This window comes from Toxotes jaculatrix, chromosome 17 (assembly GCF_017976425.1).
Source record: "Toxotes jaculatrix isolate fToxJac2 chromosome 17, fToxJac2.pri, whole genome shotgun sequence".
Taxonomy (NCBI): Eukaryota; Metazoa; Chordata; class Actinopteri; family Toxotidae; genus Toxotes; species Toxotes jaculatrix.
Window position 1 is genome coordinate 16,964,083 of NC_054410.1, and position 19,091 is coordinate 16,983,173.

Here is a 19,091-nt window from a genome sequence, read left to right on the forward strand (position 1 = left end):
GTGTGTTACTACAGGCAGTAATTAGTAACTGTAAGAAACACAAGACATTTCAGACATGTTTCCGCTTTATGCCCCCCCCATAACTTTTATTGAAAGAAACGTCAATATTATAACCATTCTTTTTGCTTTTCTTTGAATAATTTGTTATGCAAATTTTTGCTTGAACAATACAAATAAACTCAGGATTGCTCCCTCAGAGAATTTTTTCCAAATAAAAATATGAAACGTAATTATCTTGCTATAACTATAACAGTAAATTACATATTTTAGAACAAGAAACAGTGGCTGCAACGAGCCCGTTTTACATTGCACATATTCTCAGAACAATAAACAAACTTCTTTATTAGGCACATAGAGGTCTTTCTTCGTCTCCTACCACATTCACCGTAAATTCAAGACTGAGATACGCGATACTTGGATTTTGGTGGTGAATCGATCGTTCAAATCGGCCGACCTTGTGTTGTTAAGTGTGAAACGTCGCAAGCTTTCGCTACATGTTCTGACGTGGGAAAAGAAACACCCAGGAGCGACTGATCCTGTCTCTGGGTTCTTCTGTGCACAGTTTGCATGTTCTCCCTGTTTTCTCCGGGCACTCTGGTGTCCTCCCACAAACACAAAAAACAATTGGCTACTTTAAATTGCCCATAGTGTGCGTGTGTGGTTGTGTTGACTTGCGACCAGGGGTGTAACCCGCCTCTCGCGCATAGTCAGCTGAGATAGGCTCCAGCTCTCCCGCGACCCTGACGGATCAAGCGGTATAGAAGATAAATGAATGAATGAATGAATGAATGAATGATAAGAACTAGTCGGCGCCGCGCAGTGATCGGCGTTTGACAGTAGTCTGAGCTTGCGCGCCAAAGTAGCGGCATGTGTTCTCCGGCACCTGTATCAGTATGTGCCACCTCCGTTCCTAATAAAAGTTTATAAACTTAAAGCTGTCATACGGACTGCTTATTAAACACTACAATAATGTCCAAGTGTTGTTACTTCGGATTAGTTTCTTCGTCGACCTCGTCCTCGACCAAGTTTTTGTAGCATTACTCACACCTTGCATCATCACCACCAAACGGAGTTCATACAGTCCACTTCCCGTTTTCTTTCAAAATAAAAGCTGTGTGAGCTAAAGTTAGCCTTATATGAACTTTTAAATAGTGAACTACGGGTGAGAGTATTATCAAGACATGCAGGATACTGAAAACTGAGAAAATAAATGCTAACAAGATAAACAACAAAGCGGGCTGTGATTATGCTATGAAATAACTGTGTTTGGCTCAAAAGTATATTTATGACATTTAAATCCATAATTGCCTTAATCTCTCTGCTTCGCATAAGCTATAACAGTACAGGGCTCAGGAAATAGCCAGAAAGATGTGATAAAGCAGTTCTGCTCAGTATCAGTGGCTGGAACATCGTGCCATTTTAGTAGCATTATGAACTGAACCCGCTGCTTTAGTGATATGACGGGTGCTTTAGTTGAGATTTCTGTTTTACGCTTACGTTTGCATTTGATGAGCTGTTCATCAAGATATGTGTTACTGTCTGATAAAATCTGTCAGTCAGTTTTGTCCAAGCTGTGATGGCAGAGGGGAAATTAAATCTTCTTCCAAACCTTCACACAACGCAGCCTGAATCTCTGTTTCGCCCCACACATCTTACCTGAACCTAATAACTGCAGCCTAACTGGATAAATATAAGATATACACCCCCAGAGAGGTTCTTTATAAATGATAACTTATTTTTAAGTGATTTGTGACACGTGGGTTGGCAAATAGTAGTCTACATGGGAAATGTAAGGAAAACAAAACAAAGAAAAAAACAACAACGGAATATTCATGGTTGATTTTATGACTCGATGATGTGGTTTTGGGGTATTACTCATTTACTGGCCCAAGTCTATACTGTTGCTCTATACAACAGTTTGCGCCTACAGTCACGTTTTATTTTGAATTATTTCAGAAGTGCTTCGAGGAAACAAGTAACTTCCTGCTGTGTGAAAGTATAGTATGTATGACACCGGCAAGCAGAAGCACATAGCGATTGAAGGCGACACCATGCACGTAGCGGTATTCCTCGCTTTTAGCTGTGAGTAATGTCTCATTTAACTTATTCATTGAAAAAGCACGTAATCTGCATGTGAATCCTTTACCCCGCGTAGTGTAGAGCAAAGACTTTTTTAAAATGTGTCTGCGAAGACAGGTTTGTGTTGCATCGGTCGGTTGGAATCTCAGCTACTCAGCCGGGAGGAACGGTGTTTCTATCAAAGCGTACACAGTGAAACGTGTGTAGGTGTTACTCGACGGAAAGCTGGTCACAGACCGTCCTGGGACTTTAACCGCATCCAGCGAGTTCACTGTGTAACCTGTAGCGATGTGGTGAGACAGTGAGCGGAGAACTTATTTAATATGTAAAATGCGTTATATCTGCTTTATATGTTCATCAGCTTTTTATTTACAGACATATATAGTCAGTCATATTGTCATAATATGGGAGTTTTTTTTTTATATCGAGTCTTAAAATTACGGATAAAGTTGTTTTTTTAATCAGACAGAAATCAATCAGAAAAAACATTACTGGTTAGCTTTGATGTTTTCACTGTCGGTGCCATTATCGTTGGTAACGGTGCGGTTTTAACAGCAGCAGCGAGAGACACGCTGTCATGGTGAGTGGGAGGGTGAAAGGGACGATCTTTACTTCCTCAAAACTTATTCTTCCACACGGAGCATTTGGCTTTAGTGCTGACTAACTAACAGCCTGCGCCCCTGTAGACCTCTGTGATCCGTTTGTCTTTTGTGTCCAGGTGGTTTTGTCTGCGGAACATCACCTGCACAGGACATCACCTGCACTGTCACTGCGGGTCTCGGCCACACCACGTACAGCCTTTTATATGTGCCTGAGAAATTTGGAACAAACTGCAGCCAGGAAGAACCTCTCGGCGAGTATTCCTGGGCCATCGAGAACGCCACAGGGGTAAGTTTTCTCTGTTTTCATAGTTCTCTTCACAGATGTCTTGATTTGTCACAGCAAGAAAAAGACAGTTATAAGTACAGTAACAATAATGATAGTAAGGTCAACATGCACCATAGCCGGGGACAGCTGGAGGGAGTGCAGGAATTACTGCTATTGTGCTATGACATGTCAAATTGTCTGCAGTGAAAAGGCAGATTAGCTGATAAACATTACAAAATATCACCTCTGTCCATTTGTAGTTCTATGGCTTAATGAGCTGTTCACAGGTGAGCCTGGGGGTTTTTGTTACATGGTTTGTGTGATGGACTGATTTCTTTTGTTCCCTTTTGTATGTTGACTGTAGCACAGTGTGATTGCCCATCAGGAGGGGCAAAATGATGAAGTGGTGAGGAGTAAGAACATCAGCACCCTCAGCACCTCAAAATGCTTTGACAGGATCATCTACAAAAGAGGCTGTATCTTAAAGGTATGACTCTTAATGTGAAAAAATGTTACTGCACACTGACCAATTGATGAAATTTGTTTTTTTTATGCAGACATTAGAAATGCAAAGAAAAAAATACAGCAAAGAACAAGGTTCTTTGAATTATGTGACATAAACTGTTTTAGTCCAAATAATACTGTGTGCTCAGGTGAGTAAATAGTCCCCTCCCCAAAACTGTAAACCTAGGGGGAAACACTGAACATATAAGAAATTAATTTGAAAATATAATTATTCTGCCAACTTCCAGACGTCAGTAATCTCACTGTATTACTTTTGTTTCTTCTCTATAGGATATACATTTCACAGTTAACTGCACCAGTGAGTATTGTTTGCTGTAACTCTGTATGTGACGGGCATTTTAAATGACACTATCATTGTAAACAGTTTATCCTATCCCTGGTCTTTGATCATAATCTTTAGCTTTGTCCTTAATTTATAGTAAAGTGAAATTTGTATTTCCATTTAACCACTGCTTTTTTTTTTTTTTTTTACAGTCAACTGCAGTGAAAATGCTTTGGCCCAGAAATCATCCAAAGGTAGATATGAACTGACAGTGATTAATTATAGTACCGTTATCTATGTATCACAAATATCTCACATGCTACAGGAGACAGGAACAGTTAACTAAAAAGAGATAAGGATCAGGCATGAGAAATGATTTGAAGTGAGCAGAACAGCCAGCAGTGTGTTCTAATAATGTAAGGTTGCATCATGTGTCTGTACTTCCTGTTTGACTTACAACAGCAAACAGCAGCTTCCATTCAGTAGTTAGCTGTGATTTAAGCAGCTACACTGACTTTTTTCCAGAGGCCTCCTTCATTCCCCATTGTCTATCATTCTTATAACCAGATCCGGTACAACCTGTAGAGGCACCGTCGTCCACCACCACCCCACCCAGAGGATCTGTGGATGGTACAGGGATCAAACTTGGTACACAGTTCCATTCAAAATATGCATTAATAAGCACTGTAGTAAGTTAAAAGAACGTTTTTGTAGCTTTTGATAATCACATTGTTTGAATGAGCTTTGAGATAAATCAAAATTGTCTGTTGGTAGATTAACTGCCAAACTCTATTTTCTCCTCACAGAGACTCTCATAATTGTGGCTGTTGTTGTTGCTGTCCTTGTTCTGCTGGTCCTTGCTGTGGTGATCTACAAACGTTACATTCACAAAAAGTAATTTTTTCCTCTCAAGTCAGTGTAGATATAATATCATGCATTGTCCTCATCTGACATGTTTTGAATAATGTTCTCTTGTCATTGGTAGGATCAAACATACCAGAGCCAGTTATACCCCAGGAAGAGCTGATGAGGAGGAGGGTGAAATCAGTTTGTCAGCCAACTGATTTGTCTTTTAAGTTTAAGTTTCCTTCCTTTAGGTCTCCTTCACCATCACCCTTATGGTGTGCTTGGTCGAGGAATCTAAACGGCGACCCTCTGATCTCTGGGCGGTCCAAAGTCGTAGTTGTAGTTTGTAGTGTAGATTTTCTTTTTCTTTTCTTTACTTTTACGTAATAACCAACGCTTTGCTGTTTGAGTAATAATCTATGAATTGAATCACTTTGGACTCAGACAAAGACTTGGACTTAGTGTGACAGACGTTGAGTCAGTTTACCATGTATCTTGGTATACTTCATTTTAAGCTCACCATAGCTGTCTAGACATATGTATGACTGGATATAGTAGACTCTCACATAAAAGCATTATTTTTCATCAGTTTTAACCACTAATGGCCTTTTACTTTTAGTAAGAAAGATTTTAAGCATTTTTATCTGCCCAATTCTCAGATTAAATTTATGTTTGACAGAGCAGCATCTCAGTTCAGAAGCAAGGTTTGTGTTGCCAAAAAAAAAAAAAAAAGCAAAAACAGGGTTTTAACAATCTTGATGAAAGTTGCACAGCCAGTAGTTACCTGTGATGTAAAGTTCTTTAGGCTGTGGAAGCCAAGTCTTTGCCCCAGTAGCAATACAGTAACCTCCCCAGATTGAGTCAGGACCCCATAGTACTGTCAACATGAACCAAAGCTGTGGAAGCTAGGAGACTCATAATGCAGCACCAGGGCGTGCCCGTTCAGTGTCCTGCAGCATTACAGCAACCCCTCTGTTTACTTTAGACTGAAAGCCTTAACATAACACTCCACAAGGGGGGAGGGGGGGTATTAAATATTATATATATTATATAAATAGTATATCTTGTATACATATTAGCATATTGTATTTTCATAAAATATTTATATTTATACAGATGAATAACATGTAGTTAGAAAATAATAAATAATAACTTTTATTTATATATTCTTATATATTTCCACTTTGTTATATTTACATTCCAAAATGTATTTTAAACTTTTCTATATTTTATACACTTTATATAGATATATAATTAAAAATACACTACAAGGTTGGATGCAGTAATGTGTGCAGTTCTATCCAATGCAGTTTGTGAAGTGAAATATAATAAAGATGTACTGTAGCTGAATTAGCATTATGTTGTGAGGCAGTAATGTCAGGTCATTGTATGTCTGTAAGTCTTAAGTCATACGTCGTGAGTCCTTCTGTTAACTCTGTCTTACTGAAACTTGATGAAATTTGTATTTTATATAATTAATCAAATCATGCATGAATCAGCTCTTTGTTTCATCCTTTCATTAAAAATGAAAACTGAAAATGAGAGTTGTTTTTGTTTTTATTGTTTTTAAATGCAGTAGCACACATAGGTTCCTGTAGCAACAGGGGTTTGTTTTTATTATCTGGTGATATGTCTCAGCCAGTGAGGGTGGAAGACGTGAGGTTGATCTATAGTCTGAGGAAACTGGTGGCTTTTTTTTTTCATGCAAAACATCAGTAGCTGTCCCTTAGCTGTCATGAGAGGGTTTTCCCCATCCCAGCTCGTCCACTAGCTAAACCTGACTGTAACCTGACACTACTACTGACACTGACATACTTACTCCCCACACAGACATTTAAGATAAAAGTAAAAAGAGTAAAAAAAAAAAAAAGTCGACAACAGAGTCTTAGAGTAGGAAAGACGTGTTGCATAATCTGCTTTTGTCTTTATTTAGACAGATGATGTTTCAGCTCTCAGGCTTTCTCCAAGATAAACAGAATACGGGCATTTCTGAATGGGCCACACCCAAGGAACACATCTGAAGGTGTTGTTTAATCATCCTTACTCTCCTATCAATATGTACTAACATATTAAAAGTGAAATCACTGCTACTCATTCCAGTATGACATAAACCTAAAGGAAGCTGTGGGATTGTGATAATCTTGCATGTGAGTATTTTGAATTGCTGGCAACTGAACTAGAGCCGACCGACTAGATCAAACCAGTCACAGCTGGCAAGTCGTACACACGGCCCTCGCATTCTGCCGGAAACGCACTGTACACTGTGCTGCATTCCTGTCAATATGAGGTCATTACAAAGAACTGAATATGCTGAGTAATGCTCTCCTGGTTTATGATCTTGTGATGTTACGGTAAAAGATCATAACCCAGCTGCAGCTTGGTGTGGGGGGATCTGTTGTGTAGTCATTTATCAAAAATGACACAATCATGTGTTGTGCACTTGTTGCCAAGACAACAGCGATATCTCATGGATTACCGCAATATGAAAGGTTGACCACGGAAACGTGTGACATGCTTGTGCAGTAAAGATGTGTGGAAGAGACTTATGGTCACAGGAAATGATTGTGCAATATGGAATTCCCCCCCCCCCCCCTAAAGAAAAACAATGCTTCCCTGTCCACATGTTCACATTTTAAATGAAGCTCACTCACTCAGAATGTGTGCCTATAAGAACATTAGACTCTCACTCTCACACCAAAGATATCATCAATCAGCAACCAAGGCTTTAAAGGTTTACAGGTATCACAGCCAACTCCTTCATTCACTCCTCAAATCATTCCACCCTCCATCTTCACTCGTGGGGTTACTGCAGGTCATGGGACTCAGAACCTTGCTGAGTGTGATGTCAGTGTCTGGCTGTAACTCTGATTGGCTTCACTCCTCCTTTTAAATATAATGGACAGATTATTTTGAATGATATCCCTCGCATCAAAAGTATGTTGTTGTTTACACAAGCCATAGTGGGTGGAGGTGAATAGCAGAAGGGAAGGTCTCAGGACAAAAGAAATTATCTCTCACCTAACATCCTGCAGGGGTGGAAACAGTGACAGAATTCTCTGCTTCCGTAGGAGCTCGGGTCTGACCTAAATAACACTACAGCACTTCTGAGATTACTTGTGTTGAAAATGACTCATATGAGGAGTTAAAGTAGCTGTAATGACTCAAAATAGGACCAATAAAAGGAAAAGTCATCTACCACAATCAAGATTAACTGCTTTCAGTATTGTGGTTGATTTTTTTTTATCATGTGTTACCTTTCTACTGCCTCACTGTACACACCACTGGGGTCTGTTTCTTGTGCTCTTGTAACACCTGAATATCCCCACTTGTGGATCAATAAAATGTTTTCTTATTTGGTGTGCGGATTTATTTAACTGGTCGCAACCCCAGATTTTCTATCTTTTATTTTAATGTGATTTCTTCTAATATGTTGACTAATTAACATCAGGCAAGATCTCCTTATAATCATGCTGCAGAAAACCTTACCATAACTTTACACACCATTGGACTGACTAACGGTCCTCTAAGATCCTCGGACTCCACTGTCTAGTGAAGGTGTAGTCTGAGAATAAATGTTTTTGTGGCTCATCCGTCGTCTGTCCTCCTCACTTTGCCCCTGGTGACTCAGACTTTGTTTTGCGGTTAAATGCTGTTCATTTAACCCCCCCGCTCCCACCCCACCCACACACCCAGCAGAAGGGAGGAGAAACAGAGGCAAAAAAATTTCCCCTCTCAGAACAAGTTTTCAAGTTGCATTAGTTCTCAGCTCCACTTTGTCAGACATTGTCAGACATATCATTGAGTGTGGCTCCAACAAATTTACTACGTTATTTTATTTTTTAATGTTCAGCCACTGATATATTGTGTGTCTCTAGTTTTTAGCTCATCTGTGAATTGTGGGTCTTTTTCTTGTGGTTTCTCATTGCTGGCTATGACTGGTTAGGACCCTTTAACACTTTCATATTCAGCCGGTACGTCGGGCCTGCACAGTGCATAAATGCAGATCTGTGTTTTCTGAACCTGTCAGGTCTAAACTGCTAAGCCCTATGACCCATTTGACTGATCAGACACCAGGCTCTGAATTCAGACAGTGGTAGCATTCCTCTGAACTAACACACAGGTACATTTTTGGCATTGTGCACAACTTGTAAGCACTTTGCCAAGGTCCCAACATTTATTTTAGACAAGTTTATATATTTGCTATGTGATAGACTGCACTTCTGTTTTCTGGCAGTGGACATTTTTTATAACACACAACTTACAGCTCTTTGATGAAAGAGAAAAAACATGTATTTGTTATTTTTAAATAAACTCCTTGCTTTCATTCAGCAGTTTGATTGAAGCCTGTGCCTCATAAGGAAAGTATTTTTTGCCACATCTTTTAGTTGTGGCTTTATTTTTGACATGAATACTTTAACAATTACAAATGTCACTGTTGTGTTGCTTTTTTTCCTCTGCTCGTCCAGGCTCGCTGAGTCTCACTTGTACACAGACTTAACCACATAAAAAGAAGGCACTTGTTGATGATAATATGAAGCATCTGTTAAGAAGGGGAAAAATGTAAAGATGAGGAGAAGTGACTATCCAGCACCAGAACTTTTCAGATACTGTTTCTTATACCCTCAGCTGAAAGTATAAATGGGATGAATACTTAACCAGTCAATCATAATATGTTACGGATCTGAATCTTTAGCTCAACGTGCAAAGACTTGCTGTCACTTAGAGAACATTAGAGTCTTTGTTCATATCAGCAAATCCTATAAAACTGGTGTGTTTTGAAAACAGCTCAGACAACTCTACAGCGCCACATATTTTCCGGTGGCTTTCAGTGATCGCCCTTTGTCTTGCTCATGTCAGATTTGAGAGATTTCATATTGTGGCTCATATTCTACAATGAGTTGCTGTCAACGATAAAGTTAAACGAAGAAGAAAGTTTGAAACTGACGAGCGCCCCCATCCCGGATGACCTCCGCGCGCATACTGTTCATGTGGCACGCACCTGTGCTCTGTGGCTGGCAGACCGAAGTGTGTGTGAGGAGCGGGAGGTAGCGTTTTCACTGTTCAGACTTACAACAGGAGGTGAGTTTAATTTAGTGCTGTTTTGTCTTGGTAGACGTAGCTGAACATGCAGTCTAGAGGATTTTTAAAAACTTTTTTGGTAAATGATCGGTAATGTTGACGGACCTAGCTAGCTAACATTAGCTAAAGTCAGAAATGCTAATGCTAATGCCCGCGCGGCGTTTCTGCCATTGAGAATAATCTTATTTAAAATCGCCAACATTTTTCGTATATTAAATGCTTGTGCTTCAGCTAGGGAGGGAACTAATTTAACACTAACCATAGGTTGGTTAGCGTTGGCAACTTATTAGTTTATCTTTGAAGTTTTTAGCTTCGTTCCGGAGAATTACGACATAGTGTTTGTAAATTTAGCAGGTGAAAAAAAAAAAATCCACATTATGTGTAATAATATAACCTAGTTAACGTTTCCCATGCACCGCGCCTTTTAGTTGCCTTACAAATGGCAACAAAGGTCGACGCCATTTCTTCTGCGTTTCAATTGAATCAGTGTCTGGGAATCATTTGTTTTTTAAATTTGAATTTTAATGCAAATTCCTGTGTGTTTGAGCAAAGCTTGGCCACACATTATGGGTTTGTGAATATAAGCCCATGAGCAGCCTGTAGCAAGTGTGTGTTTTGAGCATGGACTGTTTATTTAAAAAAAAGTTATTTCTATTTCATTTGTGATTAAGATCAGATCCCTGTCTGACATTCTTGATTGTTTTCTGAAGCCCTTTTGGGTAAATAATAAAACGCATACATGACTCAATTTTTGCATGAAACTGTTGTAAATGTGGTTTGACTGGAATGAGGAGTGGCTTCACTATGAAAGAGCGGTGGACATACCTGACATGGCCCGTTCAATGGGTTGATTCATATCTGGGCCCTAATGCGTAGAGATAATTTTGCTTTTCTTGGAATGCGTAATTATATGCTACTGATCATGGTGAAATAGTTTAAATATAGTGCAATATTTATATTATTTTGATTCAACTCTTATCAGTTAGATGGTTATTATTATTACTATGTATTGTTTTTTTTTGCCAAATGCTAATCTTACTGGGGATATTTAACTGGTTATCTTTGTGTGTGTGTTTTTTTTTCCTCCAGCAGACATGGATGAGAACGCATGCTCAGAGAGCCCAATTTTCAATAGGCTCAGTCCAGGCAAATGCGAACACCTGAAACCTCTCTCCGTATATTCAAGGATGATCACTTCTGACCAAAAAGCCAGTCTGCATCACCTGAGAAAGCTTTCTAATCCATTTGTAAATTTGAAAATTGAGGTGGTGAACAAATGCATTAAGAAAAGGAAATTAGATAATTCTAGTCCTGATGGCAATTATGAATTTCCGGCAAAAAAGTCCTTTAATCCAAAGGCTTTGTCCCCAGACCTCGGGTGTTTGTCCCCAGACCTCGGGTGTTTCATGGACTACTGCAGCCCTCATGAAAGGAGGGAAGACGAGGACTCCCCCTTTTCCACCTCGGTATTGTTAGATAAGACACATGCTTTCCAGAATGAAATAAACAAAGCTGTGAATTTTCAGCTGCATTCTGAGCATGTGGAATGTGGGGCCTTGACAGAGTCAGGTGGTAATAAGGGGACAGTACCACACAGTAAGAACGTGGTCTTAAATCTGGTTCCTGCTTTCGACTGTGACATTGAAGGCATCCTGTGCCTCAATCCCGTTGGCACTGACTCTGCTGGCAGATTTTCTGAAAATGTAGAGAGCTGCAAAAGTAGCGACACATTTCAGAATAAGCCAGTTTTAGTTCCCACTGTGGCACGCGGACAAGAGTTGGAAAGAGGAGATGGGCAAGTGGAGGCAGGACGAGAGGAGCTGAAGACAGAAATGTATGTGGATGTAAAAGATGAGGGAGAAGATAAAGGTTATTTCTCAATGTCTTATATAAAGGACCATAAAAAAGGAAAGAATGCCCCTCAGTCTGAAGACCTGCAGTCCCTGACAACCACCTCTAGCCCCCTGCACAACATAGTTAAGCTTGAGGAGCCACGGGATGCATCCCATCCTGAAAGTTCATCTGAACAAGTGATGTCTGGACAGCACGTTTCCTTCTCTGTTGTTGGCTTGTGTCCTACTGCTAGTGGGCCACCATTGGGGTCTGTGAACTTAGATGCAGATTCTTTAGAGGACGACGTCGAAGAGGTGTGGAATATCGGTCCCCCCATGTTTGAATCATCGCTGTGCCACAGTGTCACAGTGGAGTTGAGTGCTGGTAGTGAGCAGAGTAGACATGTGACCGAGGTGGTGCAGGGAGGTGTGAAAGAGCAAACCCTTGAGTGTCAGGTCACACTTAGTGAAGAGGAAGCCACTGTAGACACCAGTTATGAAACCACCTTACCTCTCAAAGTACAGGTAAGTAGCCTCAGCTGTTCTGCCTCATCAGGTGCTGATGATGTGGTCCTGCTCTCATGCTGTTGCATTTGTTTACTGAGCTCATTTTGTACAGTATAGTACGCATCCTGTATGTTCTTACCCGCACCCTCTGTGCTTTTTCAAGGTGAAATCTGTTGTGGTGGCTCCCACCCAGCTCGCCACCACCACCAGTAAACCAGTACCATGTCCTTTGGTAAAGCAGAACAGTGAACCTACCAGGCCAAATCCAGACGAGTGTGTCACCAGTGGCAGGAATCGAAGGTGCTACAGTAGTTTTACCTCTGGGTGGAGCTCTACGACCATATCAACAATGTGAAAGTTCTGTTTGTGGTTTAATGGTTGAAAAGGCGACTGTGCCTGTCTTTAATTATAGTTTCATATTTTCCACCTGTCTGCCTTTCTGTGTCGTCAGTGGCCACAGGGCCATATTAATTGAGCATGGTTTTACATTCACTGTACTCATACGTACACTGCTGTCTGAAACGTGATGCATGGTTGACTGTGGTTTTGTATAGCGATATTGTCTCTTTTCAGGCCAGCGATCTTTGAGAGGGAGGCAGACTGGGAGCGTGAAAAGCGGCACTATGTCCATTTGGTCACCAGGCACATAAATGAGAATCCTGGAGCAGATCAAGGTACGAACCTGAGCTCTACCAGAAGCCTTAGAGAACCACACTGAGACAGCCTTTAATGACACTGGTACTTTGATACACCACTAGTGTGAGAATATGAATGAATGTCTGGTTGATATCACATAAAAGTCTATATCATGATAATTTATTTTAAATTTCCTTTGTTTTGTTGTCTGACGTTCTTGTGATTTTTGAAGGGCAGCTCACCTGCCTCCGTCACAGTAAATATAAATGTTTTCCTTTGAACCTGTTGTTAAAAACAACCCGTTTTGTGTTTTCTCAAGATGTCATGTCTGAGCTTCTGAACCTGATGACCCACGTGGCTGACCAGACTCCAGGCACTAATGGCGGACAGTGGCAGCATCCCTCGGACCTCACACGCAGGTATGTCATTCTCATGTGGGTTCTTCATCGTTAGGAAGACGTGTGGATTAAAAACGGTGTGAAGACAGACCCGTTTCAAGCAATGTAAAACACTCAGGATCTGTACTTACTTTCAGGAACTACCAAAGACGGTTTGGAAACATGACACCAAATATAGCCCTCCATGAATGGCAGGCCAAGAACAGCACAACACATAAGCGCTTTGCAAAGGTCCCTAAAATTTTTAAAAGGAGTCTTCCCTAAGTTAGGACTTGTGGACTTGTGGTCTTCTTCATAAGAATTATGGCATTTACAAAAGGGCACTGTTTTTCTTTACTACCTTAATGTGTGGTGGCTATTATTGGTTTGTCATTTTGAATGTTGCTCTTTTTTCTTTGTTGCATGTGCCTTTATATTAAAACATTACACGTTAAGGGCTTTTGATGTTCTAAAAAAACAAGTGTTAAAGCATCTTAAATGCCTTGCCTTTTTACTGGATTTGAACGTATACCTGTTTTAAAGTTTATTTAAGTGTGTTTGTACAGTGAAGTTTTGTTCACTTTTTGTTCAGTACAAAAGTATTTACCACTCATGTTCATTCTGGTATGATAAAGACAGTCCAGGAATGTGAGTTTATCTTTTCCTGTTTCTTGCCTCGTGTCCGTGCAAGTGTTCGTTGTCCACCCTTATACATCAGGCCTACTGTATAAATTGCTTGTGAAAAAAAACTTCTGTCCACCTTACACTACAGTTGTCACCCTCTGTTAATGTTGGGAGGATAAGGCTGCATCTTTGTCAGCTTTATTCTTTGTTCTACCATGCAGCATCTGGGTGCTGCACACAGGTACAGGCTGACAGAGTAGACCCCAGGGAGTAAAAATGAAAAAATGGAAGTTATCAGCACGGGTCCCATCCATTGAATAATGCAGGTTGTTAAAGTAATCCTGTCGGTACTGATAGTGGGGCAGTCTGTCCCTGGCCAGCCATCCAGAAGGCAGAGGTGCGTGGGTGTCAGGGAGGGCCTCGTGACACACGCTGTGCAGACTGCAAGGCACGTGTGCAACCGAGCAGCCACAGCGTCTCTCTACACCTTCCAACAATGTTTTGCCCCGTCAGGGTCATGAGCAGCATTCTCAGCAGTAAGGAGACTTTGTGTTGATCTGACATGCCTCGCAGTTCTTCTGCTGGTGTTTTAGGTTTTGTCTAAACAGAATGCACAATCACAAACAAAAGTCAAACAGTCAAGATGACTGCTCTTGTATTTATGCAGAGGCAAACATAAACAATGCATTATGGGACTTTAGTAAGTTTTGCTATTTGAGTATTGCTATTTCAAGTTCAGGAATGTTTACTTATACAAGTCGCAGATTCAGCAGCAAGTACATGTTTTTGTGCATCAAATACATGTTTTCGTGCCTGGGTGAATTTTTCAGGGCGATTGATGTCTTCTTGGACAAACCATTGTGTCTCCACGGTAACAGTAAAACAGCAAATTGTGGGTCTATGTGCTTTTTTTTTTAGTGGAGAAACATTTGACAGTTGAAGCCTGTTGAAGTCTAAGGTTTGCATGTATAATTCACCAAAAGAAAAAGCCCGTCTTCCTGGATTTTGTAAAATTGTTTCTTTAAAAAAAAAAAAAAAAAAAATCTCCACCCTGACTTTTTCACCCATAAACATTTAAACAATTTCATATTTAATGTAATATTGTTCCCAATTAAGATCAAACACAGACTTTTGTGGAAAATATTACGTATTTTATTTAAGCATACACAAGTAAGCATACACCATATTCTTCATAATAGAAGTTGTGTAACCTTGTGCATAATAGTTAAACCATGCTAGCCCTCATTAAGCAATGACTGCTGTACACTTCATACGATGAATACAAACATGATAGCACTAATAGAGCAGTTCAATTTTCTAAACCATGCTTCTCTGTGGATCTGATTCGTATATATCAATAAGTCCATAACGAAATAGTCCAACTCCTCTCTATCACTGCAACGGTGGCCCACTAGCTGAGTTTCTAGTCTAATACAAAATACACATTGTGTAAATTGTTTTGAAAAATCCTGTGTCTCTTTACTGCCATGGCATCTCATCGCAAAATAGTCCAGTACAGCTACCAAGCATATTTTTCAGGCGTTGTATGGTACATACAGTAGCTTGAGCAAACGTCTTGGGCCTCTGACACTGAAAGAAAGTCCTCAGTGTGTTGTTAAGAGTGGTTTGACACCACAGGGCTCAAGTGGAATGTTGAGTTCTTACAGTCGTCACCATTAGTCGAGTGTGATTAAAGGAAAAAGATTTCTCATCTGCGGCTGACTGGTGAAATACTTGACCTGTTCTAATCAGCAGTGGCTGGTTGTCCTCACAACAATAAACAGCCGGGATCCAAACCATCAGTTTGTTTCTTTAGCAGTAGGAACAGTCTGTGTATGGCTGACTGACCAAACTGCTCTGCACTACACCATCAGGTGTGAAATGTGTGGACTCTAACTAGATTCCCAGATGTCTTCCGCTGATCCATCCAACATGTAAGACCTGCGTTTTTCTTTACCATGGTGAAACCCACTTCTTTGTAAAATCAGACCACAGCTGTTTTCCATTAATCTGAGGCTGCCGGATTCTCATCTAAATGTGGGAGAGCTCACTCGAACACATTGATTAAATGCAGAAGCTGCAACCCTTAAAGGAGCAGTTCACCATTTGGGAAAATCTTTATTATTTATTTTTTGTGAAGAATTAGGTGAGAGTATGATTCTCATATGAGCTATGTAGTGCCAGCCAGCAGCTGGTTAGCATAGCAGAGCATAAAGACTGGAAATGGGGGGAACTGCTAGCTTAGCTCTGCCCTAAGGTATCAAAAATGTTTTCTAGTCTTTGTACCAAGCTAAGCTAACCAGCTGCTAGTTGTAGCTTCATATTTGTGGTATAGATATAAAAGTGGTATAGATATTCTCATGAATTTCCCAAAATGTCAAACTATTCCTGTAACAGTAAAGTCGGACAACAACCTGCCACACAAGTGAATGTTCACAATAGCCCTATACTTAAATCAGTAATAAGGAATACATTATTTACAGTGGCAACATAGGAGTGTACCATAATGTGATGATCGTGGTGATGATGATGATACACTCTGTTGAGAATCAACTTTATTCAGTCAAATCTGTCACAGCTTTAAAAGTAAACCTCTTATGTTGCTAGCTGAAGTTTTACTCATTTAAGCAACTAGGGAGGAGGAGAGTAAATAAAGAGTGCCTACAGGGAGCGCTGTTGAGAAATATTTTGTTGGCAAACTTAAGGCATGGCCCTAGTAATCATCCAGGGAAACAATCATCCTTATCTGTTACCATGTGGATGGATGCCTATCGATTTGAGAACCCGCTACTGCTGCGGTGTTCCTGGGGGAAAATGGATTCAGCCTTCAGCCGTAGACGTTTTGGGTGAAGCGCTGATCACTCTGGGTAATGCAGCACATGCTGTTTTCAGGCTTCACCAAGTTTGTCCCGGCAACAGCTTAAACGTCGGGGTTAATCAGTCAGAGAAGCCCCTCTCCCTTTTCTCACTCTCTGACTTTAAAAAAAACAAAACACTTGCCTCTGACATGAATCAGTGCTTACTGGAGGAGGGCAGTCTTTAGCTTTTCCTCTCTTATTATGAGTGGAAGACGAGAGAGAGAAACAGAGAGGGAGGTAGGGAGTGATAAAAGCCTGCCATTGCATTAGTCATCATTCTACCCACTCTACTCATGCGTAACCTTCATTGCTCTCTTAACCGCCTGTACTGCCTCTCTCTCTCTCCACAACACTCAAGTCTTTGGGAGCTGTGACCTGTTATGTTTGTGTGCACACATGTATTTGTGTTTACAATAAATGACTAGCCAGTTCGTCGTAAAATGAGATGGAGTTCGTGCAGGACAATAGTGTTTACCACTGCCCGTCAGTAGAGATTTCCAGCTGCTCAATGGCTCTTAACCGTTATGTTTGGATGGTTATTTAAAATATCCAGCACTTTTTTTTTTTTTATAATTTTCCTCATCAAAAAAATGTTTCTTATTGCACATAAACAGCACAATGACATAATGTAATAAAAGTACATAATAGTAGAGGAGTGCTATGATAAAGCTCATTAATAACAGGACTTTTACAGCTGTGTATTAACATAAAAATCACCTACATTTTCACCAGTAGACTAGCAATTCCCTCTTACATTAGGAGTCTATACATTTTCCATATTAGTCTTATCATATTTCATAAAAGGCTCTCTAAACTGACACCACCAAGCAAGAATGAATTATAAAATGTATGTACACATTAAATGTCAGTCATTTCATCAGCGGTTTCAGACTTTATAGACAGCTCGGTCTAAATGTCGTCAATGTGTGACATTTCCTTTTACTTAGCACACACATTTAAATATTATGTGAAAGGTAAAGCATATGACACAAATATGAGATACGAGACTTTCCATCTTATTAGCTAAAATCATAAGATATAATTATTTTTAAGGCAGTACTACTGAGTTTGAATCAGCCCTCAGATACATTTGCTGTCTTAAAACAAGTTCCCTTACAGTATACAGAGCACAGTACCATATGGCCACAGTTGATCCCTTTACATTACGTTTAGCCTCTTCAACATGGAATTCAACACAAATATTGACTTTGAATTGAGAAAAAGTTTTGATAGAAGCCCTTCTGTCTCGGTGACATCTGTTCAGGATGTCATAAAGAAGTCTTAGGGTTGAAGATTGGGCCCATAAAAAGTTTTTTTTTTTTCCATGCTTGCCATCAGAATCAGAAAGCAAAGTTTTTACAACAGCGCTGAAAGACGTTTCTCTGAAAAGTTCAGGAGAGGGATCACCTGCAAGCGAGGCTCAGGATTAATTTCCCCTTATTCGATGTTCCGTTTGTTCATCTGTCTGAACGTTGCATGCTGGGAGGTCGGGTTTTGGACAAAGACGCTACAGAGTTTGAGTCCTTGCTTCCGCACTCCACTGAGGGCTGTTATTGCTGATGTAAGGGATCTCTTTAGTCCACTTCTCTGTAGACATCCATAGAGTCCAGCCCCTTTTAAAGTTCATTAATTAGATGAATGCACTCCATTATGGCAGTTCCTTTTCCTCCCCAGAAATGCTTTGAAATTCATCTCCCTCAGAGAAAGACACAAGGAAATACTAAAGGGCTCATCCTGGACGTGGAATGTAACGTTTCAGTAAATCTATATTTAAAGCATGAAACAAGTAAGAGGATGTCAAAAAAGCGAATGTGAGCAAAATGTTACAGACGTCACTGTATCTCTGAGTTTAGATCAGAGATGCCTTTCAGCATGAGTTAATGAGTTTCATCTTTTTTTTTTGACAAAAATAGGGCGATCCAGCTCTGGTGGTTAGCCGAGTGATCCCTCTAAAGCTGTTCTGGCGTCATCACAGCACATCTAAGAAATGGCTCCTAAATTGGCCAGGTGGAGTCTGGATTCCCTGAGGGGGGAAAACGAGCTCGCCAGAATGAAAACATTTCCCACAGGATGGCAAGTGGTTTCTGCCTGAGGGCAGAATCTGAATTCAAGGGAAAAAGAAAAAAAAGGAAAAAAACGATACCAGAACAACAAGACTGTTCTGGTGGCACCTGGTTAAGAATCAAGTAAAGTAAAACTACAGTGAAACAGCTGAATCATCTACAGTATTTACCTTTAATTAAGAGAGAGTAGCATGTTAGAAAATAAGGTGTAGAGGATGAGATTAAGGTACAGGGAGCAATTTCAACAGTGTGAGTGGGTGCATCTCAGTGCCACCCAAAAACGGGAAACGTCCAGGTTTGTGGTCGTTGATAACGCACTGAAAGATGGCAGGGGGAAAAAAATAGAGGTGACAGAAAGAGAGAGAATGAAAAGGTTTGGCTCTGTTTATCGGCTTTGGTCCCTGGGGTTGGTTTATCTGCAGTCTCTCCACCACCGGAGCCACTGGGCCCTAATCTCTGCTGCCCCATGGCACTGTAGTTATTGAGCACAGTGCAGCCACTCGGCTCTCACCACGGTCTCTCCACTGCCGACTCTG

General features: G+C 40.4%; 1 protein-coding gene across 1 annotated transcript; it reads left to right on the forward strand.

Annotated features, from left to right (window-relative positions):
* Positions 1 to 2,039: 2,039 nt before the first annotated feature.
* Positions 2,040 to 6,109, forward strand: LOC121197360. The gene is made up of 8 exons (XM_041060939.1): positions 2,040 to 2,082; positions 2,798 to 2,967; positions 3,311 to 3,433; positions 3,742 to 3,769; positions 3,946 to 3,987; positions 4,301 to 4,381; positions 4,540 to 4,627; positions 4,719 to 6,109. The coding sequence occupies exons 1-8, from the start codon at positions 2,052 to 2,054 to the stop codon at positions 4,795 to 4,797; spliced, it is 642 nt and encodes a 213-aa protein (XP_040916873.1). The 5' UTR covers positions 2,040 to 2,051; the 3' UTR covers positions 4,798 to 6,109.
* Positions 6,110 to 19,091: the final 12,982 nt, after the last annotated feature.